Genomic DNA, 26,376 nt, shown 5'->3' with positions numbered 1-26,376 from the left:
ATTGAAAAAAAACCTTTGACTTTAATAAATTGGTAAAAAATATTATTGTGAATACTGAATACTGAAAAATTATATTTCCTTCCTCAATTCGTTTTAGACCATAGTATTTTGCAATTGTAGATGTACGAAATAAGTTGCTGGAGCTCATTTATTTCCTAGTTTGAAGCCTACAATAAATCTCACAAAAGTCTATGATCAGAATCATGAAAGAAATGAGCCCTCTTTTCATATTTGTTAATCACTTAATTTCTTGCCTTGCGTCTATGTTGCATTTATGACTTCAAAATTTTATCAGTTTTCCTATCTATGACAAGTCGACAAATATTCGGAAATCAAGTGTATTGTATAAGAACACTCAATTCTAATACCGTACCGTACATGAAGACACATTCAACTTTCATTAAAAACACATCACACTATTAAACAAATGATTTTTTCAGTAACAAACTAAGAAATGGTTAAATCTGAAATCATATTGAGATTTAAATGTCGTCATAGTTTAAGGCTGCGCAAAGGCTAAAAAAACTATCTACGTGTGATATTTTTCAAAGTTTTCCGATTTGTATACTATCAATCTATATTTTGAGCTTGAGAAGGAATGATAGTGCATAGTGATGTGTCATTACAACTTACAACGATAGGGGTCAATTTTCTAATAAAATATTGCTATTGAACTCTAGAATTAGTATTGAACTCTTAACAGTTCTACATTAGATTGAATCAGATTGAATTTGTTTCAAAGATTTGATAAATTTGCAAAAGATTAAAATGTCTTTGTAAAGATAATTACAAACTTGGTTGTGTTCAAATATTTGAGTTAGATAATTTTAGGTTTCATAGAATCGAAATGTATTTGAATGTGATATCAGAAATATATGTTTGTTTATGCGCATTGATTGTGTTCGTGCCGTTGCTCGGTGGTCAACCGGCCGATCAGCTACGATTTCAAAATGTCTACATGGATTGCTGATGGTTCACTCGCAACATTTCATCAATTTTTCAAGTAGGTGAAGATTGCAATAGAAACAACTTTTTTATAAAAGGAATTATTAATTCAAACATATTATAAATAATACGTAGATAAGTATACACAGTAATACTACTTATCGCAACACCGTTAAGTAGCACAAATTAGATTTGAGAAAATAAAATAGGGAAGTGTTGAGTTTAACTCCTGTTGTAGCGATTGCCTTCTCCTCTCCTATGCTCATCCTTGTATTCGTCCATGCGTCTCGCTCTTGCCAAGTAATCTGCATCATCACTCTCCTCTTTGCGCTCTTTCTCTGCGCGCTCCTCCTCTTCAGCGTCCCTTGCGTTCTCCTTGGAGGCAATGTCTTGCAAACAACGCTCCTTCATTTGCCCAGGATCTGGGAAACTGAAAATTGAAAGTGTATTTAGAATAAAACATTGTTGCTTAATAGGACGAATAATGTAAGAGCATAAGAAAGTTATGACATTATATAATAAAAATTATAACAATATGACACTCATGAACACTAAAGCTATGTTTACACTATGTAGCTGGAGAGCTATATAGCAGAGCTATATAAGATTTGAGCTACAAATAGCTCTGTCAGCTACATATAGCTCTGCTACATGTCAATTTTTGTTTATAGCAGAGCTAGATGTAGTAGCTGCTCTGTCCTTGAAGGAAGGCTGCCGCAGCTGTTCACTGCTGTTTGCAGCTGTTTAGTTCCTGCTGGGTTTACACCAGATATACTGTACTCATTTGTTGTCAGAGTGCTAGTAGGTTACTGCGCATTGCTAGCATTTATTTTTGATTTACATATTATTGTGCGATGATGGAGAGTGAATTTGACTGGAATAGGGACAAAATTATCCAATATCTTCTTTTTCTTGTGCTGCCATTACTTGTAGCATTCGTTTTTGAAACTCTGTGATCGCGCTATCGATTAGATAAGTCATGATTCATACGCATGCTACTTTCTTTGGAAGAGTGACCACTTGTAAATAAATACCATTTATGAGTCTGAAAATCGCTTTTCGGTGGTTCTGAACCCACCTAAAGCTTATCATCTCATCTCTCATCATCATCCTTCTCATTACCCACGCACAAGCCTGGAGCTCATGTGAAAATCACCCTCAGTCAAAAATAATCATTAATGTTATTTACTACCATACTATTTGAGCAATCCATTATTATTAGAAATGATGAGTTTCACTTAAATCTCATTATACAGGGCAATATCAAGGAAACGAGAAATTGTGAAATAGTGTCATTTCCACGAAAAAAAATCATAAAACTAGTAGACTACTAATGAAATGGCATCTATTCTTATGCCATTTATATACCTACAGTCAAAATGTCCAGAAGTACCATTTTACTTTTAAAGACATCGGAATGACATTTGGCGTTCACAGTGATTCAATGATTTTATTTCAGCCAGCAAATACATACAGTATATAAGGCCATGTCAGTGCATTAAGATTACAAAAAATAGAATTCCAATAACGATAACAATAAATAACGATAATACATAACATGCAATGCAACAGCAGGCATCAAAGAAATTCAGTTTTTTAGCAACAACCACGCAAATAACAATAAACGATTACTTAACTTTAATTCTACAAATTTAAATCTATACTTACAAAAATCCTGGAAAAATTAAAACTATGAAAACTATTATCACAATCAATTACGAATCGTATAGAGCTAATGTCAGACTTTTCAAACTCCCTAATCGAATAGAATGCGTTGGAGAGATGCCATGACTTGACACGCTTCTCAAAACCCACCAGTGGCAGCTTTATTTCATCTGGTAGCCTATTGAAAAATCTAAAATCAGATATGGGAAAGCTTTTGCAGTTTTGCTGGATCTCTCCAATCTCACCCTGGGCAAGATTATGTTTTCATTTTGCCGTGTAGCGTGGCTGTGAACCTGATTGGTCCAGGTGTACAAATGAATGTTCTCCCTAACCAAAACCAAGCACTCGTATATGTACAGGCTGTAGACTGTCATCAGTCGTGAATGTACAAACAATGGTTTACAGTGATCAATCCAAACAGCCCTCATCACAATCCTATCAGCTCTTTTCTGCAATAACAGCATTCTACTTACACTTGCAGCGTGCCCCTACAGCCTTGTACCATAAGCAATATGGCTGTGGAAAAAGCAAAGTAAGCCTGGCGTACAAAACCGTCAGACACACATGACACAAGCTTTCTAAGTAGGAAAATTGCCCTACTTAGCTCTATGCAGAGCTGGCTGATATGAGCCTCCCATATCAACCTTCTATCGAAGGAAAGTCCCAAGAGCTCTTCCTATCTTGAAGTAGTCATGAAAAATCGATTTTATAGTTCTAGCTTGTTACCTTATGCGTATGTAAAAACGCACCAGAAAACATGCAGTGTTTTATTTGGAGGGCGCTGGAGAAGACATTTGTTGACGTACAGCGCCTGAAGATATATCGTTTTAAAGCTGAAGAAATGATCTAAATTTCATAGATAAAAAATTTCTTTGTATTTCTTGCACAAAGTTATAGGAGAAAAAAACTTTTTTTTAGGCTTTTTAAGGTTATACTAATTAAATAAATATGCGTTTTAGAGGGAAATTTGTAGAGGAAGATCATTAGGATATTTTCGTTCAAAAAACGGGTGAATATCTTAAACGGTTATTGAAATACAAGTGATATAGCAAAACCCTGAACATTTTGGCGGCCATCTTGTTTTTTATGTGTTTGCCTGAGATTTCGACTTATCATCATCACGATCCTCATTATGCAAGACCTAACGAAGAAATTGAGACATCTTCCACAGCTGTTACTAAAAAATGACCATGGAATGACCAATGACATTTGCGCCCGGACTAAGAGCTGCGAACTGTAACGTTCAGAATGTTTAATTATTTACCTGTGTCTATACTACTTACTCTCCATCGCGCACTCGCTTGTCGTAGAACTCCTGCACAGTCATGGTGGGCAGACTGGGGTAGCCGAGACCGAACACCTTCTTCTGCACCTCATCACGGGTGATAATGATCGGGCGCAGTGGCTTCGGCTGCGGATGGTTTCCGCCCTTGCGGCGCTCCTCCCGCGCCGGAACCTCGCCGTCCTTCACCGCTTTCGCCATGAATTTCAGAATTTGTTTCTCGGCTTCCAGGGCATCCAAATCTTCGAGTGCTTTCGAGACATATGATCGAATCACGTTCAAGTAGTACTTGCGTTTCATTTCCTCGTTGTCGCTAGTTTTCAGTGCCTGCAATCAAAAGAGGTAAGTGAGGAGACACCAACAAAAGGGATTGCTTCAGTTCTGCGAGGTTTCAAATAGTCTAGTGAATGTAAATAGCCTAAAAGGCTCTGTTCAAGAGGTTTTAAAAGTGAAAGGAAAAGTTAGGAAGTCGTATAAATGACAATATGTTAATATTATTTGAGATGTTTTGAAAATTTTAGAATTTAGATAATAATCACAAAAAACGAAAAGTTGAAATACACTAATTTTTGAGATATTGCACATATGAATCGAAAATCGTACTGAACAAAACTCAAATAAAAATTAAATTAATTTTGAAAGCATAAAATTTAATAATGACTGAGCTGAATAAGAATTTATTGAGAGTGCTCAGTGCTCATCATGGGCAATGTTAGAGACCTCGTGAATAGTAGTGGATCCTGGCCTTCCTCTACATGCGACTGATCAATGAATTTCTTGTGAGAAGAGTAAGGTTTGTTTGTTTGTTTTTAATATCTTCCCAGAGACTCTTAACAGAGTATGAGAATTGTCAAAAAAAGAAATGCTTGAAAACATTACTTTCAATAAGAAAAAATACACATGACACATACTCATATACATACATACACATACACATACATATAAACATATCAACACACAAAGGGCCCCTCCCTACACATATATTCCTGTGTGGTATAAAATATATCTTGAAATCTCAACAACTTGAGACCTATTCAGGAGATAGGACCTGAACCACTTTAGCTCAATACCTCTCACACCCACTTTCTCCAACTTCTTCATCAATATTTCATGGTCCACACAGTCAAAAGCTTTGCTTAAATCCAGGAAAACTCCAACAGTCTTTTTCCCCATGTCCATCATGTCAATTATGTCCTCAAACATAGATGCAATTGCCGTCTTCGTGGATTTTTCCTTCTGAAAACCATGCTGCTCCTGCGCCAATATTCCATTCTGCATAAGATGCTCAACAAGACGAATTAGCATGCATTTTTCAAACACCTTGCCAACAAAATTTCCCAAAGTGATCGGTCTAAAATTGATTGCCACATTTTTGTCACCACCCTTGTGGATAGGTACTATTTTTGCTTCCTTCAATTTATTGGGGAACACACCATTCTTTAGTGATTCATTTACTAGATAAGTGAGTGGAGTTAATAAGTTCTTACAATACTTGATTACCATTGTCGAAATTCCATCCAGACCGGTAGACATTTTTCCCTTCAAACCAATCTCAATCCTATCCACCTCTTCTTCTGAAAAAGGAGCAGCTATAAAACTGTTTATTGGGTTTGTATGGTCACCTGGATGAGAGGCAGAGGAATTTACACTATTCAATGGTACAGAGTTATTAATCTTTGTGCCAGCCTCCTGAAAAAACTTATTTAAATAGTTTGAGACCTCAGAACCTCCTGTTAGTACAATTCCCTCATCCGTCACTACTTCTCCTATGTAAATGTTCTCATTTTTTCTTAATGCACCACGCTCCTCATTTATTATCCTCCATACTGAACGATTTAAATTTTTGGACTCTCGTAATGAATCTGCAATAGATTTACCCTTAGCTATTTTAACCTCATTTATATAGAACCTCTTCAAATTCATATAGTATTGCTCCTTTGCATAGTCTCTACTTTCCATCATGCGTTTGTATGCAGCTTTTAAATCATCCCGCAACTTCAAGAGATCATCGGTGATCCATTTATTTTTAATGTTCCCTCCACTAACTTGGACTTTTTTAATAGGACAGCAAACGTTGTAATGGTAATTCAAAGTTTGTGTTAATGCTGAAAATTTTTCATTTAGATTATTTCCACTATAAACATCATCCCATTCTTCCCTAGAAAGATGCACATTTAGACAATTAAGGTTTCCATCACTAACATCTCTTGAGCTTTTTGAGACTACTCGACTTTTCTCTGCAGATCCATATTCATCACTCTGCACCCTTAAAGATTGAAATGTATGGTCTGATAATTCAGAGTTCTTTACTACAACAGTGCTATCTACTATATTTGTTATGATGTTGTCGATAATTGTCCGAGTGTCTCTAGCGATCCTAGTAAATTCACAAACTTTTATTGTGAGGTCATTTTCGGCAAAGAGGTCTCTAAAAGCATCGCTCATTGGGTTCTTTATATGAAGATTAACATTAAAATCTCCTGCTATTACAATTCTATTATACTTCTGTGTTAGGTATTGGAGAACTGTATCCATCTTGTCATAAAAATCATTCCAATCTCCATTTGGCGATCTATATACTCCAACGATAGCAGTCCTCCCTTTACCCTTTCCTATAACTACAGATGTAATTTCAAAATTCATTTCAGTTGAAAAACGGCTCAAAAATGACAGTTTCTGAGCTCTAATGTTATTCTTTAGCAGTATACAAACGTCTCCACTCCTATGCAGACTTATACAATAAATAGCACTTATTTTATAGCCTTCAAAACTCAATTGAGAAAGTTCCGCTTCCTTGAGGCCGTGTTCTGAGAATATTACAACATCTGGATTTTCCACTTTTAGAAAGATATTAATTCTATCTACTTTATTGCTAATGTATTGGATGTTCTGGTGCAGAATGATGCAACCCTTTGATACAGTAAAGTCTCGATATATATGGGCGTCTCTAAAAATCATTTCCCAAAAAATTATTCAAAATCGGGATACTACTAGAGCTAAACATACTAGCATCTCCATCCGTGTTGCAATCATTAGTTACTAATTCATGATCTAGTGTTTGTCTTCTTTCACTGGCTTCAATTGAAGGAGAAAAACTATCATCCGAAATTGAAGACAATGATAAATCTATTTCTTTTTCTCTGAAAATAGCTGGTTGAACGCACCCCGTTTCCGATTTAACTACTTTTTTTAACTCATTTGTTAACACTTTTTTGCCTATATGCAATCCATGGGTTGTGTGGAATCTTCTTGGAAAATTGAACAGCTCAACCGATTTCAAAAGAGTAAGTTTTCGCAATATTTCTAATCCCCTCATTGTATAATCTCAATAGTCGGTGTATGCAAGAATCCCTGGGTAGATCATGTCTGAAAGGAATTGTACAAAGGACAATATTAGTGTGACTATTCGTGATTATAGTTTCACCAATCCTTCCAATCATCCTCCGTACTGTATCGCAGTCATCAGAGGCACTGATACTGTTAGTGCCAGCCAGGAGAACTATGAAATCGTTGTCTGTGAATGCCTTCACCTCCTGACTAGCACCAACAGCATCCAACACAAAATCCAGAGGAGCCCCCGGATACACATTACCCGACTCCAGAAATCCCGATCCCACAGAATTATGTAGCATGGAGGGAACAGACCTTCCATGACTTGCTGAGAACAATAACACCCTCCTCTTCACCGTCCGTGACGATATAGGCGTAACACCCATCTTGATACTGCGTGACAACGTAGAAGACTGATCCCTTCCACTCCGCCTCACCCCATCAATACCCAACACTCGATGCCCACCCTTGAAATTAGACCTATCATTCACGAACTCACTCTCATTTATCCTCTTAGTCAGCCCATGATTCACAATCTGTTTTTGAGGAGGAATCTCTCATTTTCAAATTCTTACTTTTACTTATTTCTGAGATTTCACTGCGCAAGGCTGTATTATCCGCCTCTAAAACCTGTATTGTAGTTTTCATCGAATCAACTTGATCCAGGAGAGTTACATTTTCTAATTTTAGCTCGGCAATGGTATAAGGAACTCAGCAGTTTACTTCTTTCCCCAAAGACCGATGTTTCTACTCTATTCTTATATCAGAACAGTGTTCACGATGAGGAGGAGCAGGAGGATGAGGATTAAGAGGAGGAGGAATATTATGTGCGAGTGAGGGAATCGGTCCCACATCTACTTACTCTCTTACAGCGTTTGTGGGGCCAGGTTCACAACTATTCACAAGGCCTCTAGCTATATTATGCAACAAAATATAGTCTTGAGATTGAAATGGAACGAACATTTTTTTTAATTTAATAATTTGATAGGAAAATGCTCAAGTGAAGGAATTAAAATTATAAGACTTATATTTCATTATAAAATTGTATCCATACCAGGAAACATAAATAACAATTTTTGAAGTCCGAAAAGCATTTCAATTATTTACATAATAGAGAGACAAAATATGTATAATAATTATAGACTGTTGTTGATGCTGAGAAGCTTCAATAACATCTTCTTAGGTTGCACAATTTGACGAGAAGATGAGATTGTTTTTACATAATTTCTCAGTATTCATATGAATATACGATAAATACAAGATTGAATAATTCTCATCATGCAGCCTATTCTAAGGAAAATTACAATAAAATATCAGTATTTCACTCAATCTTGAGTAATAAGAAAAGTTTTGAAACTTTAGAGCAGAATTTCAATTTTATTGTATAATAAGTATGCAAGTAAGTAAATATTATAAACAATTCATGATGCTGAACGTCAATCTTTCCCAAACTTCATATCTTATAATATGATATATTTGAGTTCAAGTATTTAGATTCCCATCTAATGGATTAAAACCTTGTTCACACCACTGCAATTCGCATGACGGCGACGGGAGCGTTAGCATTTTCGACCCGTTACAAAATGGTTGAAATAGCTGCCATTGCCGACATGCGAAACGCAGGGTGTGCGCAAGGCTTGAAAAGTTCCAAAAATTAAATCATTTTGCACAATAATTTATAGACATTCAGTATTTCAAACTTGTCAGATAATTAATAGAAAAGTGATAAAAATGATCTGATTAGGTATCTCAAATGATATTATTGCTAGGTTTTCTGGAGAATTAAGAATTTCAATTCCTTATTGATCTCATACCGGTAGGAGGTTTACAGGTAGGTAACCCAGTTTGAGAACTCCTAAATCAACCTAGTTGTCTAACTTATTGTGTTGTTGTAAAGGTGATCTCAAATTGTTTTGAAAAACCAGTGGTTTTGACAATAAAGTCGTTATCAATCAATTATAGTCCATTTAAAACAACCCTCGACAAAGACGGATATGCAGAGCTGAGAAATGGAGAGAAATCAGCCAATTACAGTGATAAATAGAGTCATGTAAAGAAGCGCAGTTGCCAAGTTGTCGAAGCAGGATGTAGTGCTTTCAGAGAAGCAACTAGGTATGCCTATCATGAGCTGTTGAACACTCACTAAAGACTATAGAACGCTGTTCGCTTTATCCCGGTAACATCACCGCCGCTGTATCTCCACTTTTCCCTGCTCCGCATATCCCTCCAAGTCGGAGGTTGTTTTGAATAGAGTATAGATGAGTAAGCAGCCTACCTGACGCATGGACTCAATTTCGGCGTCGAGCGCCTTCTGCTCGTGGTACTGTTTGATCTTGGAGGCACGGCGGCGCGCGGCCCCCTCCATGTCGAACATCGGCTTCGGGCGGCCATCGTTGGCTGCGCGCGCATCATCTTCCACGTCATCAACTGGTCGCGGCGCGGGAATTTCAAATTCACCGCCAACACTGTAATCCTTGCAGCGCTGCAGAAAATCACGGAAATAGATTTCGGCGGTTTGTACGATTTCGGAGCGCTCGCGTTCCCGGTTGCACAGGTTGAGCGTGAGCGATCCCAGCAGCGCCGGCAGCAGCAGCAGCTTCACATCGTTGGTGGCTATCTCTTCTATTGATTCATTGCTACTGAACACAGACGCTAGGCTGGTCAGCTGTGTCGCATTCTCCAGAATCTGCATGCAGCGTTTCACGTCTCTCTAAAACAATTGAAAAACAACGTTCAACTGAAATAAAAGTTAGGCAAATTTAGAAACTTTAATTTACTGATAATTTTCATTATAATGTATAAATGAAAGATTGCTTTTTTGCAGAGGATACTCACTTGTGTTGGCAACACGAGCGATAATTATATAAGAGATAAATAGACATCAAGTTTTAGGTGGATTCCACACTACCGAAAAGTAATAGTTTGTATCGTAAAACGACTTTACTTTTCAGTACTTTCAGTATTTTCAGTACTTTACTTGTTCTAGGAGTTAAGTAGACTAGAACAGCATTATTTCTAAGAGTTTACCAAAGTTATATATTAGTAAAAAATTATTTATCTCTATTTAATTGAAAGTAGAACGTTCCCAGCCAATCTTCAATATCATTAAAAGCTTCTAATGAAGAGAAAAATTTGGCTAGAATTGTGTCTTATTCTATGAATGTGCTTTCATATGTACACACGATATGTGATATAGATTTCATACATCAAAAGATGTCGGTATTTTTCTGTTACAAAATATTGTCTGATTATTATTGAGTGATAAATGATAAGATAAACCATTTTTGCATTTCTTTTTTTCAGTCAACATAAACTATTGAATGCTTTGCATGACAATTGTTGGAAAGATAGGCACGATACATATGATAATATCTCATCAATATCTCCCAATAATTTGCATCCAGATGTGTTTATTTACAAATGCAGATATTAAATTCAAAAGATTGCTGAAAATAATTTAAATTCTAACTAAGTATGAATGGTACCCCAATATAATATGATATGTTGAGTGACAATAATATTTTATTATAAAAATGAAGCGAAATTGTAATGTAGCCTAATTAGTAATATCTTCAAGTGTTAGGTTAATATGATTATGGACTCCTATACAGAAGGTCCTGATGTGATGCAATGATTTTTATAACATAACTGCCAATATAAAGAGAAAGAATCCAGAAGCTAATCAAGTGCAAGAAATTCTATAAAATTTGGAGTGCTCTCTAAAACTATTATTGTTGTTAGGGAGTTAAGTCCCAGCAACTGGATTTGGTACAATGTATGGGTATGAACATATTGGATGCATGTATGTGCAAATGCATGCGAGAACAAGCAGATGAGAAACAAAATCTGGCCATAGAATCACGATGTTACTTCAAGCTGGTCATCAAAGTTAACACCATATAAACATCCTGAAACCTGAGAACCAGAATTGTAAGGACCTAGACATGCTGACCCAACATGGCTGCCACATCTACAGACTTCCTGCCACAAAAATAAACAAGGAATCAGCCACTAGCATTGACAGATGTTATCATAATGTACACATGAACAAAATAGATACTAAGGCATACTAAAACCTGATTTCTGACCATCATACAATCATCTGTAAAATTTATAGTAAAGTGAAACATGAGACTGCCATGTACAAATACACCAGAAGCTACTCTGCAGAACACCATAATAACTTCAAGATATCCTCAAGGCAAGCAGACTGAGCACCGGTGCTCAACTCACCCCAAGTTGATTCTAAGTACAACGACTTCTTGGAGATAATACACCAAATCATGGACAACATAATGCCCCGCAAGTTATAAAAGATCACCACATCAGAGAAAACATCTGGAACAGAATCACGATAGCTCTAAGACATAAACTGCTCCAAGCAAACAACCTGTACTTGGCTACCGGCTCTTTGAAGGATAAACAAGAATATTCTACAATAAAAAAGGCTTACGACATTGAAGTACTAATAATTATAAAGTGAGTATTATTTAACTGTGAAGTGAGATAAAAAATTGATTCAGATGAGAGATAGGATAGAACAAACTGACAATAAATCCAAAATCCTCTGGAAGATCATAAAAAAGGAAAGAAATAAAAATAAAATGGGAAATCAGAATAACTTACTGCTAAATTGGGGAAGCAAAACTATTTCAATTCAGTAATATCCATCCATTACTGGATAGATTGCTTCCAAAAATTAAAAACTTGACAACAAAAACTAAGATCAAGATGGAAATCAAGGTCAGTCATGTCATAGATCTCAGAAAACAAGTATTGCCTCTTCATCCAGGGAGTAGAGTGCCAGGCTCACAAGCCTCTCCCGAAGTGCCATCTCAAAGACTTCCTCCTCCTGCTCACGGAAATACACAGGCATCAAATTGAAAATCTAAAGTGCTCGGACAGGGAAGCTATTGTGCGATCGAGTCAGTCTGGCATGAGGCAAGTTGATATCATTTCTACTCCTTGTGTTGTGGCTGTGTACATGTCCTCTTTGCTGAAAATTTTGTTGGCCTCTTCTCAACAGTAACAGCGTACTGAACAGATACTGACTATAGACCATCACTCCTAAAGATTGGCGCACAGTGTTCAGCCGATGAGACGATTTGATGATCCGAGGAGCCTTCTTTTGTGGGAGCAAGATCTTTCTGCGCCTGAATGATCCCAAAGCACATATAATTAATATGGCTGTGGAAGAGGCCATGGTAACCAAGTAAGCCGTATCAAGTGATCCAAGGAAACATAACCTCTCAGCTTGCGCATCAGATATGTAACTATTGCAGATCATGTCAACATCATGATGATTAGTGAAATATTTTATTTAATTTGGGTTTCAATTTATCTAAAATCTAAATTCCTAGTTTATATGAGTTTTGGACTCAAAATTGCACAAAACTTATGAAGTGATAAACATAACCTATTCTTGGACAATTTCTATCTAAATTTGGGAAAGGAACAGTTTTGGGCTTAAAGCCTGTTGTTCCTTTCCCAATCATTTAAGTAGAGAATAATATTGTATCTATCAATGTATAAATAAATAAAATTGCTGCTCCCATGTCAATTTGGCATCCATCATAAATCCGAGCAGGTTCATACTGCGATCCCCGAAAATTGATGGATTTCGCCTTAGAGTGCAGAGTAGATTTTGAATCTTCCTCTCATTCAGTGCAAGTTTGCTCACCTGGAACCAATCACTGGCAACCTCCAACAGTTGGGCAGACCTGTGTATTGCCACATCCACATCTCTATCCCTGGCAACTAGGGTTGTGTCATCTGCAAATAGAAGAGCACCTGAGGTGCTCCAACCTGAGATCGTTGATGAAATTAAATCCTAGTCAAATCAGCAACATATTCAATACCTTGCTTACACACAACCATCAGTGCAACAGGGAAAAAGTACCGTATAGAGAATACTGAGGACGAATATACTAGTACTCCACTGTTTAGTAATTTCACTGCAATCACCGAATTGGACATTAATTTACTTTCTCATTGAAAAACTTAAACCAAGTAACTCAGCTGGGTATGATGACATCAAACGAAAGATAATGAAGTGAAGAAATGCAAAGAAAACAGTTTGTATGACATTCACACCTAATGTATATCAACATTTTGAACCTATGGATGGGGAAATAATTGAATCTGACTCAACAAAGTTCCTAGGTATTATGGTAGACAAGCACCTATTCTGGCCGAACCATACGGATCTTCTTTGTAAAAAACTCTCATCAGAAGAAGGCTGCACTCTCATCAGTAGCATGTAATTTGCCGAATTCGTAATATAACTGACGATCATCGCAAGAAGAAGAGTGGTAGGAGAGTGTTAACCGTATAAACCGCAAGAAGATCCGTATGTTTCAGCCATAATGCCTACCATAATACCATAATAATTGTCTACCATAATACGTAGGAGCTTTGTTGAGTCAGATTCAACTGTGTTTAAATGAGGGGAAAACACAGAACCTGGTGTGGACATTGAGGCGTGGTCTGCAGGCTCGTGGTGAAGCGGAGGTCAACCTCTTGGGTTTTGTGATGAACCCTACTCTATCGTGGGAGCGACATATTGGCATGTTGTGCGACCGACTGGCTAGGGTGACGTTTTTGATGCGGAAACTGAAGCGACATGTGCCTACCAACTACTTGATTTCAGCCTACCATGGGCTGTTCCATAGCCATATAAGCTATGGAATAGTACTATGTGGCCATGCGGGTAGCTGTGAAAGGATTCTCCATGTTATCACGTCATCGCATTACCTGGAGCTATGCCGGCCAATTTTCAAACTTCTGAGAATACTGACAGTCTATAGTCAGTAAATGTATAGTACCCTACGGCTCCTAAGGAGTGAGGTTCATGCCTTCCGGGAGAGGGGCCAGCTGCACCACCACAATACCAGAAGACGAAGCAACATTGACCTGTCCAACTCCAGACTGTCAAAAGCACATGAATGCTACCCCTTTACGGACTCTGAAATTTTTCAACAAACTGCCGATTTGTGTCTGTGAGCTGGAGCATAGGAAGTTTTGTAGTCTGGTACCGTGAGAGACTCATCAACTATCCTCTGTACTCACTCAGAGATGATTAAACCAGTGGGCTTGTGGAACACTTTAAGACTGTTTCATAATTTAGAATTGCAGTCCATCTACAGAGCCACATGAAACGAACCATCTGCAGCCAATTCATGTTATTTGTGTTTTAATTATTTCAAACGTTATTTTAAAGTCTGTGTGGCAACTGCCGGTCATGGACTGAATATGCTGAATTACTGACAAGACAACTTTTACACTCTACCACTCTCTATTTTCATCACACCTCAGATATGGCATCATCGCATGGGGATCAACTCCAATGGCAAACCTTAATAGAATATTGCGCATACAAAAAGAGCCATCCAAACAAGAAGAAGTATTGGAACACTGTAAGGACCTCTTCATATAATACAACATTCTGACGGTCATAAATAATGGACACAATATTGGTTGTTCTTAAGAAAAATCTTACGTTGAGATGCAACCTGCATACCCACAACCCACGAAATATGAGGATTATTGATCTGCCACAGCATCGCCTCACGAAGACTTCAAAATCCCCATCCTATACTGGGACTTTCTTTTCAATCCGCTGCCGAATGACCTTAAGAATGCAACTGCTCGAAGGACATTCACAAAATGCCTTCAGAATTACCTCTCAGCAAGGCTCTACTATTCAGTACTCTAGGATACCTGGACTAGCCAGGAGCCCTACCATTTTGACAACTCCTCGGACACAGGGACAGGACTAAAGAAGTAAGTGAATAAAGTGACTTGACTGTTGCTGATTACACTGAACGCCACCAGAGGGTGGGAGCCTATGACTCTGTACAGATGGTTTTGCGTGCATTTGCACATATGTGCATGCAATTTGATCATAAGATCATACCCTAATGTACCTGGGATTAATACGGTACCGGTGCAATGAGCTCAACTGAACATAACCAAATCACTGTAATGCTCAATTTACCTACGCCAGGTTTAAAAATACGAAATTGATATTTACGTTATGAATATGAATTACTTTTACGTTTTTTGCATATACACTACAACTTCTCTGCTGCTAGACAAAAAAAAAAACTTGATTCAACCGCAGGTAGGACATAGGATAGCACACATTCACAATTTATAAGTAACTAAAAAATTGAGATATTTTGAAAACTAAAAAATAAACATAACTTACCTGTACATTCAGACTGTTGGTTGCCTCTTTTGTATCGTTAATTTTTTGAAACAGATCCCATCCCTCATCAAATAGCCCAGAAAGTTTTTGAATATCCTCTATTTCATCTGAAGCTGCCATTGTAAACACAAATACATAACCTATAACATCAGAAACCAATAACAAATTGTAAAGTCGTAAATGAAAATGCTTTTAGTACATTTGTAATATGATAGTCACTTGAATATTTATCAAATTAATAGTGAGTTTTGAAATAATAAATAACAATTTATAGACTAATCACTTACTATGGTACATAAAAAAATATGATATAGATACAACAACCCACAAGCTGGAGATGTGGAGAATCAAAATATATCATCTCCGATATTTACAAGCTGACGTATAGCCAGACTGTGAAATATAAACATTACCACAGAAAAGAAATTCCTCCTACTTTGTGACGGTTTGGCATTTCGCTTAATATTTATAAATGTTGCGCATTTACGGCGAAACGCGGTAATAGATTTTCATGAAATTTGATAGGTATGTTCCTTTTTAATTGCGCGTCGACGTATATACAAAGTTTTTGGAAATTTTGCATTTCAAGGATAATATAAAAGGAAGAAGGAGCCTCCTTCATACGCCAATATTAGAGTGGAAATCAGACTATAGAATTATTCATCATAAATCAGCTGTCGAGTTGACTATAAATTGCCTGCAATTCAATTATAATATCTCAATGTAACTTGGTAAAAAATTAACAGCTGCGTAGACTATTAATTGCATGCCTCATTGAATGCAATTTTTATGCACTATTGAATAGGATGCGAAGAACTTATAACAGATCGTCTGGGCGCCTAGATGTCTTCTGGTTTTCTCGCGCTAAATGATAATTAAATCTTGTGTAAGCATGATTTTATCAAATAAATAGTTAGTGTATCAGTGTGGATATGCTTATGGTTTGGGACGTCGTTATAACTGTGCAAAGTCTACTGTTGACACCACTACTACTAGTATTTTCTCCCGACTTTTCTCTGCTTTCAACTCGATAAGCTTTTGATGATAGTAGCATATACCTGTTTACATAAAATTATTAGCATTGTCGATACAACAACTTAAACAGCCATTAGTCGTTTATACACTGATATCTCGCTGACACGACAAAATTTACTCTGATTAACAGTATTTAGAAGAGACTGTGGTTTAATACTGCGCGAGGTCTACTGTTCACAAAGCTACTAGTATAGTTTGTTTGGTTATACGCTACTGTATGATTTTTGAGAATGCAATATTTTGCACACCCAGGCGTATGACGTGATTACGTGCTCTTTGCGGGATGCTACAATTGTGGGTCGACGACAAAGTGGGTCGATACACATTTGAGACCGACGACAAACTGGGCTAACGACAAATGCGGTCAGCGACAGAGTGGGTCACATTCCTGAGGTGACCGCATTCGTCGTGTCAAGAGGCGACAAATGCGGTCGATTTTCATTCCTGCACCTCCCGACAAATGCGGTCAGCGACAGAGTGGGTCACATTCCAGAGCTGACCGCAATTGTCGTGTCATGAGGCGTCAAATGCGGTCGAATTTCATTCCTGCACCTCCCGACAAGTGCGGTCAGCGACAGAGTGGGTCACATTCCTGAGCTGACCGCATCTGTCGTGTCAAGAGGCGACAAATGCGGTCGATTTTCATTTCTACACCTCCCGACAGATGCGGTCAGCGACAGAGTGGGTCATTTTTTATCGATATATCAAAATGTTCGATTTTCACTTCTTCCTATCGATTTCAAAACATCCTTACATTCATTTTTAGGATTGGCAACCCTGTTTCTAATCATTCCTTACCAAGTTGTTTGTTGTGAACAAATGTGAATAGTTAAAGGAAAGAAGTGCTATAAAATAGGAGTTGATTCAATAATGACTTTGTTTTCTAGTGAGCTGAATCTGTGTAGGCTAATTTATTTATTAAAAAATTATTAATAATTTGTTATTGTTAATGTGTAACGTTACATGCAAGTCAATTCAAATGTCTCAAAAATGTATTCAACTTTAGTGGGAATTTAACCTTGTTTTTCAAATTGTAGGTTATGAATTGGGTAGGTTGTTCAATACAAAACACCAAATTTATATTGATTAACAATAAATATTATGGTATTTCTACTCAATTGATATCGATGAATCTATAACCTTCATATTTGCTCACATTTTTGTACAAACCTTTGTACAAATTGAGGAATAAAAAATACAAATGAATTTAATTGGGGTATAGGAATTATTATGTTTAGAATGTCCTATTCCCTCATTACATTCATTTTTGCCATTGCGAATGGATAGAGAATTAAGGAATAAACAATAAAAATTAATGTAATTGGAGAATAGGAGTTCTTATGTTCAGTTTTGTCCTATTCCCTCATTACATTCATTTTTGCGATTGCGAATGGATAGAGGAATAGATGATGAAGATGATTGAAATGAGGTTTCTTCTCCATCTTTCTCTTCTTCTTCTTCTTCTTCTCCTTTCAAGCTGAGAATATTGTTACGTTTGAAGCTTGGTTTTCGTTTGTGCGTAAATGCCGTCGTTGGACCGTCGACCATAAGGCTAGTTTCACACTCATTCGGTTTGTTTCGTTTTCGGCAAATTCCGATAAGTGTGAAACGGTAATTCGGTTTGAATTCGGTACCGAATAGAAACCGCATAGAACCGATGCCCACTTGACTCTAATAAATTCCATCAGGTTTCAATTCGTTGCTAGCGAGAGGCTACTTTCACACACTTTCGGTTCAGTTCGTTTTGTTTTCAGCAAATTCCAATAAGTGTAAACGATGATTCGGTTTGAATTCGGTACCGAATAGCTACCGCATAGCACCGAACGCCCCCTCGACACGAATTATACGTTTCATTAAATTCGAATTCGTTGCTAGGGAAACAGGAAAAAACAAAGTCTTTTAAACAAATAATTTTTAATAAACAAAAACAAATAATTTTTCGCACTAAAAATTGTAGAGAATTTAATTCTGAAAAGAATTATGTAAGCTGTGTTAACTAAATTCAAATAAAAGTTTAATGAAATGTATTCTTATGTAGTACATTACACCACAAAAATTTGCTGTTTTATGAGGAGAGAACTGATAACTCATAAGTTGTAGCTGATTGAAAATAAAATATTCGGTTTTTTATGTAAATTTTTTTCTATATGAAAGTAGCATATCTAAATGACATTAAACTCATACCAAAAGACTAGTTGATTATGCCATTAAGCCTGGAAGGAAGCACAAACAGAAGTAGATGATCTCCTATGATTCCTGCCCAAATGTTTACTGAAAACTGATGTTGTGGAAGATTAGGATTGATGGCATGAGGATTCTCAGCTGCCCAAATATGTTGGTTGTGGACGTTAATGATAGCTGTTCTTGTAGAGAGTGCCTTGTCGGTAAATAAAACGGTTGTTAAAAAGTTTGGGTAAACAAGTTTTACTAAAAACCATCAGCAAATACCAGCACAGTCTCGTGGCAATAGAGTACGGTATGAACTTTCTGGAGGTGGTATGGATGATATTGCTACTATTTTAGTATCCTTCAAATAATGGATTGCAAGAAGTTTGTGGCTGTGCAAATAAATATAGTAGGCTATACCTAGTTATAACATCAGGTCCCGCAAATAGAATAAACTCACTAGTACCGTAATTTACATCATAATATTATATTATGACTAGCCGTCGGGCTCGCTTCGCTCGACATAGCAAGGAGGCTCCACCCCCTGGACCACCGACTGGATCGTACAAAAATGAGATTTTCTTGCCTGCATTTTTCATTTGAGCATTCCATCAGAAAGTCAAAGTACTGAGAAAATGCAGAAAAGCTGAGAAAAACGTTGATTTTGGACGTATCTTTGATGAAATAATAAAGTCCCAAAATTTTTAGACCCTACCTAAACCTCTGTATCAAATTTGAACATTTTCTGTCTATTACTTGATGAAAGAACAGAGAAACAAAAAAAACCGCAAATTTTGGGCGTATCTTTGGCGTTATTTTAAATTCCTTCTAACACAACATTATTACACCCTAGCTTAGCTTCTGTACTAAATTTGAACATTTCCTGTTTATTTGTTCTCGATAAAGCTAGATTATATTAGATTAAAGGTAGATTTTTAGTTCTGCGAGTGTGTGAGTCAGTCAGCCAGTCAGTGAGTGCCATTTCGTTTTTATATATAATATCGGGGAATGAGCTTCGTTCTGGAGTACAAAAGCATAAAAAAATTACGAAAGAAGAAATTATAATAACATTTATACAGAAATTAAATTAAGATTATTCCCAGAGGAATGCAAAAATTTCCCTCACAAAGGCCCAGTTGCACAAAAGCCAGTTAAATTTTAATCCTGATTAACTTCACGTGAACCAAATCAGAGAAGACCATTTCAAAAAGATGGATCCACTGGAATTAATCAGGATTGAAAATAACCCGGCTTTTTTGCAACCGCTAGCACTAAGTACCTGATTGAATGATTACAAAAGTTCAACAGCTGAGTCATAATTTTGACACAGTCCCACTCACTCACTTTCATCACCAACAGACGACGAAATAATTATTATTAGCTGTTTTTCCAAGGATGAATAATAATTATCCTTTTTATTTCCTTCAACGAGTTTTCCCAGGGATGACACCTAGTGCAATCTAATCTTTATATTATAAACCTTACTATGTTCTGAATTTTGTGAGAATCGTTAGAGCCGTTTTCGAGATCCGGTGATATACAAACATATGAGCATCTAAACATATTAACAGAAGTTGCTAGTATATAGGGTAGATATATTACCATATTTTTATGTTTATTTTAGTTGTGGACTTGCTGTTATGAGTATCTACTAAATTGCACAGACTTGTTTTATCGAGAATGAGCGCTTTTACTTTTATATTAATCCAGCGCACATAATATGATGTGACTGTTAACTACAGTTGTGCGTGCAATTGTTTAGTAAGCTTGGCAGTGCATTAAAGATTGAAGGTAGGTTGGTAGGTGAGCGTTTTTAAGGGCCGTTTGCATAGTATCCTACATTAAAGCTGCGTTTACACCAAAGTTATTAACAAAATGTTAATAACTTAATCCTCATAGATTGAACATAATAACTTATCATACACATGATGAACATATGTGTTTGTCAAGTTCCGTTCAATCTAATAAAATAGGGATTAAATTTTTAAAACTTCGTACAGTAGGCCTATTTAATTTTGGTGTGAACCGCCCAGCAGCTTAATATTAGTAAATCTAAAGCTGGAATCAAATCTGGTTTTTTGTTTAAACTAAGTACCTACTATTTTTCATTTATACTCTTTTACTATTGCACAGTGCAACTAAATGTAAAAGTAATTATAAATCTTATCATTTTTTCTTATCATTATCAGAGTAGGCTACAGCTCTAAACACACAAATGACGAATGAGTTATTAAAATAATCAATGAACTGCTGGTTTATTGTAAACAGAAAATAACTAATTCCCTGAAGAATTACATTAGGAACCGATTCAAGTTTTAATTCTGTTCACTCAAACTCGATCAACTCAATCTATCTTAGTTTAGCTAGCCTATCTAGGTCATCTATGAAAACGGCATTTTAAATTAATTATACTGAAACAATGAGTAGAACTTAGACATCAATACTAGAATTCTAAAACTCAACAATTTCCATAAAGTTAGGTTATTGTTGATAATAGCTTGTTACTTTAAACCACATTATTAACACTGAATCTCAAGTTCATTTTGTTGATTCTTGTAATTCAAATCAAATTGTAAAATAGAATTCAACATCATAAACACAAATTAAAGATTCAAATTCAAATTACGAGGCACAGGTCAGTTAATCAGCTTGTACAACCAATTTTCTGCATTATCAAAGGCTATACGGTATCGATAAAGTACAATGTATCGATAACAGAATCTCGATATATATATATTGTCACATTCTGAGGTGACCGCATATGTCGTGTCATGAGGCGACAAATGCGGTCGATTTTCATTTTTGCACCTCCCGACAAATGCGGTCAGCGACAGAGTGGGTCACATTCCTGAGGTGACCGCATCTGTCTTGTCAAGAGGCGACAAATGCGGTCGATTTTCATTTTTGCAACTCCCGACAAATGCGGTCAGCGACAGAGTGGGTCACATTCCTGAGGTGACCGCATTTGTCGTGTCAAGAGGCGACAAATGCGGTCGATTTTTATTTCTGCACCTCCCGACAAATGCGGTCAGCGACAGAGTGGGTCACATTCCTGAGGTGACCGCATTTGTCGTGTCATGAGGCGACAAATGCGGTCGAAAAAATGACCCACTTTGTCGTCGACCCACTTTGTCGTCGACCCAGTTTGGCGCTATACCCTCTTTGCGGCGTCCGCTCAAGAGTCAAATCGATGAGTATTAGAACCATAGAGTAGCCTATTTCATGGAACAAACTTTTTTTGTTTTTTTCTCATCAATTAGTACTTTATCATAAAAAACAGATTCAACATAATAAAACTCTGTAAATATTTTCTTGTAATTCAAAATATGCAATCTCTTGATTTGTTTTGATATTCCTCATTATTCAAAATGAGATCTCTAGCAGTTTACTGTCTCACTCCTTCCAGTGTTGTCATCTCGCTGTCAAGTGCATCTTGTGTTTACAAACAATGACGGCCGGCTGTACGTGCTGTTTGCCTGACACAGATCGGTTTTGGTTGGCGGATTCCCTGTAAAGTGAAAGTTGGATTTGTAATTCCATCAAGTGTATATTGTTAACATCTATTAATTCCAATCAGTTTGTTGTTTTTGTTGAATGACGACTTTAAATATTTAAAATGGAAGGGGGTGGTGTATCGCGATTATCGATTTTCCTTGTTTCCAAACCTCAGTCACTTTTGTGTTAGAAGCAGGGGAGCTCATAACCTACGCCAGTAGAGAAACTTACAACCGGCCGTCCACCATGTTTACCACGTAGTCTTTTTGACAAGTGGTAAACCTACTAAAAACTGTTATAAGTTTGTAAATTTAGAAATCACCGAATCAAATTGTTTCCAAGGTAAGTGTTGACTTCTTTGTCAGACCTGTTATCTAACACATTAAATCGACAGCAAGTGCATGGTAGCCTTGACCTTGAATATGTCGATGTGACGTAGGTCATCTATCCGTGGCTGGTACAAATTTTAGGTTTTGAGTATTTAATACATTCATTTTAAAATTGTCTCTTTTGTGTTTTCACAGTATTTACAAGTAATCATCCAACAGTTTAAGATTAAAAATTAAGTACATTCAACTCACTGTTTTTATAAGATTAGGTTTAATTTTATCAAAACTCTGATACTAACATATACGTGTCTGACTTTTATGTAGCAATAAAAGGAGTTTTTAGTATATTATGGGCTGTATATTGCAGTATCTCCAGGTCTATAAAAGTCCACCCGCAATATAGCCAAATGCAATGCCTTTTCCAACTTAAATGATTCAAACACTAAAGTTTTTCTAAATGTGTGATCTCACTGAATAATAAGGGAATTATCATGATCCAATGCAGCATCAGTAGACATATTCTACATGTTAAATTACAAAGAAAATTTCCAAGTATAGTGTTTTGCTACTATTCTTTACCGTTAATATATCTCATATTTATAGCAATTATCATTTCAGCAACCTAATTGCTATAAATTGTACATCCTTTTATATTTGATAGTCATAAAGCTCTTCTTCTATGAATATTATAGCAAATAAACCCAAAATCAAATAAAACTTCTATTCAGATCTTTTTTGCACCTACGTCACGGTTAAATAAATATTACCTTCATAGTAGGCTAAACTCAGTATTGATGTAGAAAATTTTATAATAATGGGCTGCAAATCAGTTTTATCAATCCCGACTCTCACTATATATTTTTACTCAACAAATAGTGACAATAATCATTTATTGAAACGTAGTGAACAAAAAGTAGGCCTTCAGTTTAAATAGGACTATAACAAATTTCTTGATAAAGGAAAAGAGCTTTCTTGCTGAATTGTGTCATTCAAAATAAAACATTTAACAAAACATACCTACTATACTTGAATTTTTCCATTGCAACATTACAATGATCAAACAGACTCAACTCTGTTGTCAATCATGATTGCAGTGTCACAGATCATGCATTAATTTTTTTTGTGGAAATTTATAAAAATTATCAACCGTGCACAGACTCTAATCAGCCAATAATGCCCAAACTATTCAAGAGTAATAGTAGTAATAGATGAGCCTAATTTATTCCACGTGTCTTCAGAATGCATGGATTTGGTCTCTTATGTTCTACGTATATCACGCTCGTATAGTTTTCCTCATAAGGGTCCAAGCATGTGAACGAGCTGGAAAAATTCCGTGTGTCTATTAAACTCTTCAAGCTGGGGGCCTTAATAGGCAACTTGGAAATTTAACTGTGCTCATCCTCATGTACTCCGATAGTTCTACATGGATAAATAAACAGCACCATCACAGATAAACAGTGCCTCACCTCAGACAAACGACAGCGTGGCAGGGCTATGGCGGCACACTTGCTCTCTCCACTGACTCAATTTACAAACATCAGTGAAACCAAGACGTGATGTCCACATGCTGTGTGGACTAACATAATAAAGTTTGCACAAAAATACTCGACACATTGAGCGTGACAGAGGCAAATTCAATTTGACCAAAATACTCTGGTCCAATTGTAGGTCTCCATAAAGGAGACTTTTTACCATAATGGACTGCAGAATTCATTTATTCACTCCATATTGTACAATTTATTAAAACTTGAAATAGCACAACAAACCTATGCCTATAAGCAACACTGTTCTATTTAAATTTATACAACGTACATTTCAAATCTAGACTCTGACTATATTATGTGTCACATTGAAATGTACGTTGTATAAATTGAAATAGAACATTTTTTCTTATCATTATCAGAGTAGGCTACAGCTCTAAACACACAAATGACGAATGAGTTATTAAAATAATCAATGAACTGCTGGTTTATTGTAAACAGAAAATAACTAATTCCCTGAAGAATTACATTAGGAACCGATTCAAGTTTTAATTCTGTTCACTCAAACTCGATCAACTCAATCTATCTTAGTTTAGCTAGCCTATCTAGGTCATCTATGAAAACGGCATTTTAAATTAATTATACTGAAACAATGAGTAGAACTTAGACATCAATACTAGAATTCTAAAACTCAACAATTTCCATAAAGTTAGGTTATTGTTGATAATAGCTTGTTACTTTAAACCACATTATTAACACTGAATCTCAAGTTCATTTTGTTGATTCTTGTAATTCAAATCAAATTGTAAAATAGAATTCAACATCATAAACACAAATTAAAGATTCAAATTCAAATTACGAGGCACAGGTCAGTTAATCAGCTTGTACAACCAATTTTCTGCATTATCAAAGGCTATACGGTATCGATAAAGTACAATGTATCGATAACAGAATCTCGATATATATATATTGTCACATTCTGAGGTGACCGCATATGTCGTGTCATGAGGCGACAAATGCGGTCGATTTTCATTTTTGCACCTCCCGACAAATGCGGTCAGCGACAGAGTGGGTCACATTCCTGAGGTGACCGCATCTGTCTTGTCAAGAGGCGACAAATGCGGTCGATTTTCATTTTTGCAACTCCCGACAAATGCGGTCAGCGACAGAGTGGGTCACATTCCTGAGGTGACCGCATTTGTCGTGTCAAGAGGCGACAAATGCGGTCGATTTTTATTTCTGCACCTCCCGACAAATGCGGTCAGCGACAGAGTGGGTCACATTCCTGAGGTGACCGCATTTGTCGTGTCATGAGGCGACAAATGCGGTCGAAAAAATGACCCACTTTGTCGTCGACCCACTTTGTCGTCGACCCAGTTTGGCGCTATACCCTCTTTGCGGCGTCCGCTCAAGAGTCAAATCGATGAGTATTAGAACCATAGAGTAGCCTATTTCATGGGACAAACTTTTTTTGTTAGTACTTTCATCAATTAGTACTTTATCATAAAAAACAGATTCAACATAATAAAACTCTGTAAATATTTTCTTGTAATTCAAAATATGCAATCTCTTGATTTGTTTTGATATTCCTCATTATTCAAAATGAGATCTCTAGCAGTTTACTGTCTCACTCCTTCCAGTGTTGTCATCTCGCTGTCAAGTGCATCTTGTGTTTACAAACAATGACGGCCGGCTGTACGTGCTGTTTGCCTGACACAGATCGGTTTTGGTTGGCGGATTCCCTGTAAAGTGAAAGTTGGATTTGTAATTCCATCAAGTGTATATTGTTAACATCTATTAATTCCAATCAGTTTGTTGTTTTTGTTGAATGACGACTTTAAATATTAAAATGGAAGGGGGTGGTGTATCGCGATTATCGATTTTCCTTGTTTCCAAACCTCAGTCACTTTTGTGTTAGAAGCAGGGGAGCTCATAACCTACGCCAGTAGAGAAACTTACAACCGGCCGTCCACCATGTTTACCACGTAGTCTTTTTGACAAGTGGTAAACCTACTAAAAACTGTTATAAGTTTGTAAATTTAGAAATCACCGAATCAAATTGTTTCCAAGGTAAGTGTTGACTTCTTTGTCAGACCTGTTATCTAACACATTAAATCGACAGCAAGTGCATGGTAGCCTTGACCTTGAATATGTCGATGTGACGTAGGTCATCTATCCGTGGCTGGTACAAATTTTAGGTTTTGAGTATTTAATACATTCATTTTAAAATTGTCTCTTTTGTGTTTTCACAGTATTTACAAGTAATCATCCAACAGTTTAAGATTAAAAATTAAGTACATTCAACTCACTGTTTTTATAAGATTAGGTTTAATTTTATCAAAACTCTGATACTAACATATACGTGTCTGACTTTTATGTAGCAATAAAAGGAGTTTTTAGTATATTATGGGCTGTATATTGCAGTATCTCCAGGTCTAT

General features: G+C 36.5%; 2 protein-coding genes across 10 annotated transcripts in view; one reads left to right on the top strand and one right to left on the bottom strand.

Annotated features, from left to right (window-relative positions):
- Positions 1 to 1,030: 1,030 nt before the first annotated feature.
- LOC111053107 (immunoglobulin-binding protein 1) lies at positions 1,031 to 16,695 on the bottom strand. Of its 2 annotated transcripts, none has more exons than XM_022339943.2 (5): positions 16,490 to 16,695; positions 15,432 to 15,571; positions 9,498 to 9,932; positions 3,894 to 4,219; positions 1,031 to 1,375 (listed from the first exon to the last, which is right to left on the bottom strand). In XM_022339943.2, exons 2-5 carry the CDS (start codon positions 15,549 to 15,551, stop codon positions 1,168 to 1,170), a joined length of 1,089 nt encoding a protein of 362 aa, XP_022195635.2. In that variant the 5' UTR covers positions 15,552 to 15,571; positions 16,490 to 16,695; the 3' UTR covers positions 1,031 to 1,167. The 2 variants fall into 2 exon arrangements, with proteins under 2 accessions (XP_022195635.2, XP_022195634.2); XM_022339942.2 differs by lacking the exon at positions 16,490 to 16,695 and adding an exon at positions 15,719 to 15,854.
- A 5,360-nt stretch (positions 16,696 to 22,055) lies between these two features.
- LOC111053108 (protein argonaute-2) overlaps positions 22,056 to 26,376 on the top strand; it is a 65,934-nt gene continuing 61,613 nt past the window's right edge. For 4 of the 8 annotated variants that reach the window (XM_039426534.1, XM_039426519.1, XM_039426500.1 and 1 more), the window contains exon 1: positions 25,790 to 26,007. The gene's annotated coding sequence lies outside the window, so the exon portion shown is untranslated. Of the gene's footprint in view, positions 22,470 to 25,788; positions 26,008 to 26,376 lie in introns of those variants that run through there. The other 4 variants (XM_039426565.1, XM_039426527.1, XM_039426510.1 and 1 more) reach the window with 2 other exon arrangements.

The sequence above is a fragment of the Nilaparvata lugens genome, chromosome 1 (assembly GCF_014356525.2).
Source record: "Nilaparvata lugens isolate BPH chromosome 1, ASM1435652v1, whole genome shotgun sequence".
NCBI classification, from domain to species: Eukaryota; Metazoa; Arthropoda; class Insecta; order Hemiptera; family Delphacidae; genus Nilaparvata; species Nilaparvata lugens.
This window is presented reverse-complemented; position numbering and strand designations above follow the sequence as displayed.

Bases quoted from the DNA above. Each gene is read 5' to 3' on its own strand.
- LOC111053107 (XM_022339942.2), bottom strand. The intron at 9,933-15,431 runs GTAAGTTATGTT...CAATTGTTTTAG, and splicing joins CCAACAGTCTGAATGTACAG to AGAGACGTGAAACGCTGCAT. The intron at 1,376-3,893 runs GTAAGTAGTATA...TTCAATTTTCAG, and splicing joins AAGCGAGTGCGCGATGGAGA to TTTCCCAGATCCTGGGCAAA.